We start from the raw sequence: 6,560 nt of genomic DNA, 5'->3' as shown, positions 1-6,560 counted from the left end.
AGAGTATTAGTTGGCCAATGATGCTTCATGAAAGGAATAAATAAATAAGTATGGGAAAGAATTACTGTGAAGTCTGCTATGATTGTGTCATATGAGGTTGTGAAAGTTAAAATGCGACATATAGTCCAGTGCGACTTATCTGTGTTTTTTTCTACTTTATAATGCATTTTTGGGCTGGTGCGACTTATACTCCGGTGCGACTTATAGTCCGGAAAATACGGTAATAAATCCAACGCAACAATGTTGAGTAAATTCAATATAATGATTAATAAATCCAACGCAACAATGTTGAGTAAATTCAATATAATGATTAATAAATCCAACGCAACAATGTTGAGTAAATTCAATATAATGATTAATAAATCCAATGCAACAATGTTGAGTAAATTTTACATAATAGCACTATGTAAACTTACAATAACTGTGTAATGTAGCGCTTATTCAAGATAGTATGTTGAATTTTAGTCATTCAGTCTGTCTCAGATTTAAACAAAATTGTTTTGTGGGACCGGTTGACGATACTTTTTTATTTAAATCTAATGTTTCATTTCTTTGAGTGTATAAAGATAGTATAGACATCAGTCGGAATCATGGCGATTAGTAATGAACCCGTGCAGATATAGTTTCCGACTCCTTTGTCAGTAATCAGTGCCCAAAGGTTTATTTCTCCAAAAGTCTGTATTTAGTAATTCTGTCCTCTATTATCTACACTCCTTGGGATGACATGGACGCAATTGGAAAGCTAAGTAGCTTCATGTTCCTCTTATTGACATTATCAGATGATGACATTATACATTGCACTCATCAAACTTTGAACAGTGTTTTTCCTGTTGAAACGACAAATGTTCAGAGTTGTTTGAATGATTACATTTATTTAACTCCTAAAACTTGTTAACGTTTGCTTTTTTAACGTCTTTCTTTTTTAGTGCATTCAGTGAGAGTTGGTGTAGTAGCAAGGAGCTAGTTTTATTGAGATTCATATCCACATTTTAGATGGCTGCACCGTCTGAAGATGTAGCCGTCCAGATTTCAAAATTATATACATGGGTGTTAGACACCACCACAGCCATTAACAAGTAAAAACTACATGCTCATGCTTCAGTGATTTCACTTTAAAAAGTAACAGCCTCTGTCCATTTTTTTGACATTAAAGTTCTTTAAAAAACATTACCTAGTCAATGCCAGTGAACACTCCAATTCAAATTTTCAAGTAGAATGACACTGAGGAGTCACCATCATCCAAACGTAAAGGCGTCAGAATTAAAGGCAAAGCTTGAGAGCTGATCGTTATCACTTTATCAAAAATCTGCACAGAAACAAAACATTCATGAAATGGTGAATGTAACAGAATTGCAATATAATCCATGTTAATTTACACTTGGGGGGTTAAGCCCTACTCACCCAGCCATTTAGAAACCAGAACATGACTGCTGGGAAGATAGGAAGACATTATCTGATAAAATTGACTCCTAAATTTGTAATGGCCATAATGAATGCGTGCCGTCTTTCACTGTTCCGAGAAAAAAAATCATAACATTTTCTGTTTTCTTGATACTGAATAACTTTGTTTTTGAAACACTTTCTAAAACTACAACACAAAAAAAGCACCATATCCCCCACCTCCACCAGGACAACAACAATGATGTCAGATGATTTCCCATAAATCCTTGACCCTTGTGCTATCATAGGCACTTTAACATTAGGAGTTGGGTCATCTAGACCCACTAGACAGTGCGCTTAACCTTTTTTCTTCAATGATTTGTGATCTTCACTGGTGTCCATGGATTACATGAAATCTTTCCACCTTTATCCACCCTTGTCATGGTAGGTAGAACATTTCAATGTAAGGGTAGGGTCATCTAAGATAGCACAAGGGTTAAATCCCTATAACATTCAAGGACAGCATTTTCCAGTCACCCACAGTGCCGGGAAACTGCCATGGATCAACTCCCGAAAAGATTGTCATTAGTGGACAGGTTAAGACAACAGACAGAATAAGGTTGAACAAAAAGAAAATTGCCATTCTTCACATCTTCACCGACGATCTCCCACATGTGTGGATTTTACTGATCAAATGAACTGAATGGTGTTTGTCCCACCTCACATTAAATTTAGGAAATACAGATAGTTTGCTTGGTTAAACTAACATGTATTTGTAAGGATTTGACTTAAAGATAAATGATGTGTTCACCTTTATTCATAACTTTTATTTCAAACAATATATTAGTTTTTGTGTCAATATGACCAAATAAGTTAGTTAACCAATCAATGGTCCGGTGTTGACATTCTTTTGACTACATTAACTAACCAACCGTTTATGCAATGAACGTAGTTCCAGCGGATTCTGATGCACACGTTACAGTAGTGAAGTGGTTCAGCAATCAATGTAAATCAGTTGATTCTGACGCAGAGAAAAGCAGTGTTGCACCATTATGCAACACTTTAGAAACGTAAAGTTGCTTTCTTTCTGGCTCAGAATCCATTATTAGGAATTACGGTTATTCCATAAATGGTCAAAAAGTTCTCTTAGCGTGTGTGATTTATTTAGATGTCACTGGTGACATCTTCTGAGTTAAAATGTTAATTTTGTTAGTTCAAATTGAGATTTTCCCTTTTTGGGTTGGACTGTCTACTTTATTTGTTCAGTTTCAGCTACCTTTTTAGCCCAACAACCTCTTTGTTCTTGATGCTACACTAACAATCCTGATAATGGCTGCTTTTGTAACAACATGACTTCTTTAGTGTAGGAAGCGCTTTAAAGAGCTAATGCTAGCTTTACGAGTTTGTTGTTTGTAAAGTAACAGTAAAGTACTAACCATACAGTAATAACTGGTTTTGTTTTCTAGCACTACAGTAGTCAGTCCTGAAAAAGATTTATGTTATAAATGTCTTTAATTTGATTATAACTTCTTTAGACTTTTTCCAAACAAATCTTCTTTAGTTTGTCAATCAAGAGGACTTTTTAAAATATCTTTAAATCAAACATGATGTTCCACAGGGTTCTAGATTGGGATGTCTAGTTTTTTCTTAATAAAAGCTTTCAGATAACACCTGAAACCACAAAATATCGATCACACATTGCTTGTTTTAGTTTTTAATGATTTAGAGCAGATTTTTGTTTACCCTAATGTGGACTCTATCTTTATGGACTGGATGACAGGCAATTTATTTCACATCGTAAATCGAATTCTGTTTGGTTAAACTGACATTTTGGCTAAAATCATGTATTTTGACTGTATATGCCGGTTAAGTGTTTATGTTAATCAACATAGGTCAGCTAATTCTGTCACTTAGAAAAGTGGCTTTTATTCATAAATGGTTGAAGATTCACGATTTTGTCAAAGAGCTTGTTGTTTAGATGCCGCCGGCAACATCTCCATGGTAAAGGGTTAAATCATCAAAGCCAAGACTTTGCCTAAACTACTGTCGATATGTTATATTTTAACAATGCTCCTTACAGTTAAGATGTCTCACTTAAAATGATAACTCTTATTAACCTTAAGCTCCAATAACTGCTGGGCTGCAATGATCCAAACCCCTTGGAAATATGGATTTTCTGCATACAAAGCTCAGAAAATATCAACCCTGTAGGCCACACTTGATGCAGTAAATGTCTGAGGTACAAATTCCGTACAGAAATGGAGATTCACGTGAAGAGCTGGGAATGCTGCTGCTGAACAAAAGGAACCGGGAAACATGGTAGAGGAAAGGTTTTGACATTTGGATATTTTTCTGTGGTTTATCCACTGGTTGATGTCTCAGTCACGGAAATTTAAGGTAGATGGTCTTATTTTTTTATAATTTCCTTAAAATTTCCATTTTATTTAGCAGCAAATGTAAATTTTCAGATGTCTAAAGGTGGCATGTATACAAGCCTGCACAAAGGAGAGGGAAGGATGCCTGGATGTAGATTGTGAGAAAATGTGTGCTGGAAGACTTGACTTCAACTGCAGTGAGTAAAGTTGAGATTTAATAGAGCCAACTGTCAATCATTTGAACAAGTTTTAGGCAACAATTAACATATATTCTTGATAATTAATGGTTTACAAAGTATATTTGAACACTATGTTTCCTTTTTTTCTTTTCTTTTTAGTTTAGTTGGTATAGCTTGGGTTCTTTTCCTTTTTTTAACTGTAGACCAACAGATATAAGGTTTTTGTTACATATGGATCCATGGTTGCCCAGGAAATGCAAATAAATGATAAATTCCATAATTACATCCTTTATTTAATATGAAAAAGACAATTCTTTTGCCTTCAACTTTATTGTATATGTTGTATAAAGTATTTGGATGGTACATAACGTTTTACTGTTTTGAGGTTGTACAGAAACAATCCTTAAAAAGCATGATTTAATGTTATTTGGTTTGAATTTGTGTCCTAAATGTAAAATATGACAACAGAACATGAATGAATGACTGATCTAACTGGAGATAACCAAGCTCCTTCACCAGTTTCTCAGAGCTCTACGCTAGATTGCAAGTTGCATTAAAACTAAATTCAAAGCTTATTGGTAATCCATAGACTTTACAGTTATTTTGGTTTGTTTCAACAGCAATAACAGCATCTAGTCTTCACTTTCCGAAGGATTTAGAAGTGTGTTCACAGAATGTTTGAATCTTCTTGGGTTCTGCTCTGGCTGGTTAAATTTTTCCACAAAAAAAACTCATCCTTGTATTTGTGGACCTTCTTTCTGTGGTTGTATGGATTCATGTTGGAGCAGGAAGGTCCAACTGTTCCCACAAAGTTGGAAGCTTGGAATTGGCCAACATTTCTGGGCACTGTCAACTGACTGAGAAATATTTAGTAGCTCACATCTGGACTAGTCGCACAGCAGTCTTTATATTAAAGAATGATATATTATTTTACTGAAATCAAATGGATGATGGTCAAAGCAGTCTGAATGTCAGGTGTTTTTATGCATCTAAAATTTGGATAGGGCACTAAATCATTTGACAGTAGTGTGTTCTAGGTTGCTTTTCATTTTGTTTACAAAATGAAAAGAAGGTTCTAAATTTTTTTTTTTTGATGTGTTTGTTTGAAACCCATCAATGCAATCAAATCCAGAAGCTAACAGGTTTCATTTTTTTCAATAATTTGTTTGCACTTTTGAAGTTCAACTACATTTCTTTCTTTTCTTTTTTGAGATGCAGCAAATGTTTGTAAAACACCCTTTTAAAAATGGATTCTTGATTGTTCCTTTGACGCAGTGATATAAACCGTCAGACAGACCACCTAAAGATGTATTCATTAGACGTCATGAACTCTAATAGAGATGTAAATTGAATAAAACATTTGGTAAGGATATGTCAAAGCACTTTTTAATGTTGCTTGTATTGGTATCTAAAAAAATCAATACTTTTCTCCTTTAAACCTGAAGGACAGAAGACTTTCAAATATGTATTTTTGCATTTTAGATATGTCATTTTTTTTGTACTGTATAATAATATTTTTTTTTTGAGCAATAATTATACCATTTGACCTTTTATAAATCTGATTTATAAATTAGTAATTTCATTTGTGGATTACATATACATTTTTGTTCATTTTCCAGCACTAAAACATATTATTAATAATATTTGACTTCCCCTGCTTTTTCCCAACTTTTTGTTTTTAAAATGCTTTTTTATCACCATTACGAAGTATTTTCACCATTGAAAGGATGATGCAATTTGGTTCATGCAAAATATGATCCCAAATCTCTTTGCATACTTTCTTTGATTACACGTGGAGTAAATATATACATTTTTCTTCTTCTCCATTTTGAGCCAGTGAAGCGTTTCACATGCCACACTTGTAAATAATGATATAAAAATAACTGTAGTCCTGCTGAATGGCTTGAGTGTGGGTACTCTCCTGAGCCCCTTGTGTTTCTGTGAAAGACGAACACTTGACAGTGACGTACATAAATCCACACCATCATACTTTGTTCTGGACAGGTAACAAGTCTTTACAACGTCCTCAGCCAAAAAGAGGCCACTTTTCTCCGGCCTTTTGACCAAGCCAGAAGAAGAGCACAATGTTGGTTGCTGCATTTGATCAGTCCTCCTCACTCCAGGCCAAATGTACTTGTTTCCTCCACAGCGATCAACAGTTTGTCATACAGAATGGTGTATGACGGGTATGGAGGCAGGTCGAGGCGGTTGAAACAGGTGTGAGCCCTGAAAAGGAAATGATGACACAAACAAGGTGAGACAAAAGAGTTGACTTTTGACGCAGTTAAAAATGAAATTATTAATCAATCTGAATACGGACTCTAATACGGTTCATTCACATCAGTATATGTGGAAAGGTTAAGTTTCCATACTCAATGTTTTCTATGTATTCATTCAAAGTCTTTGAGTTGGTTAGTTTAAATCCTATTATCATACCAAACCAGGGTTGATTTCTTTTACTTGTATTATTAATGCTTTTTTTTAAGTCCATCAGTTAAAGATTGTATCCTATGTTTTTATGAAAGGACAGCGCGTCAGCCTGGCAGCAGCGCGTCAGCCTGGCAGCAGCACGCTTTTGGTGTTGTCGCGAAAGGGTCAAGAGTTAAAAAACCTGAACTTTGGCAAA

At 34.8% G+C, this 6,560-nt stretch overlaps 1 protein-coding gene across 3 annotated transcripts in view; it reads right to left on the bottom strand.

The window, feature by feature from the left end:
* Positions 1-4,226: 4,226 nt before the first annotated feature.
* Positions 4,227-6,560, bottom strand: part of hecw1 (HECT, C2 and WW domain containing E3 ubiquitin protein ligase 1) — a 74,476-nt gene continuing 72,142 nt past the window's right edge. For all 3 annotated transcript variants that reach the window (XM_020712461.2, XM_020712462.2, XM_020712463.2), the window contains one exon: positions 4,227-6,160. In XM_020712461.2, coding sequence (XP_020568120.1) covers positions 6,049-6,160 — 112 coding nt within the window. In that variant the 3' untranslated portion in view covers positions 4,227-6,048. The remainder of the gene's footprint in view (positions 6,161-6,560) is intronic.

The sequence above is a fragment of the Oryzias latipes genome, chromosome 20 (genome assembly GCF_002234675.1).
Source record: "Oryzias latipes chromosome 20, ASM223467v1".
Lineage (NCBI taxonomy): Eukaryota > Metazoa > Chordata > Actinopteri > Beloniformes > Adrianichthyidae > Oryzias > Oryzias latipes.
Note: the sequence above shows the minus strand (reverse complement) of the source record. Positions and strands in the feature narration are given on the sequence as shown.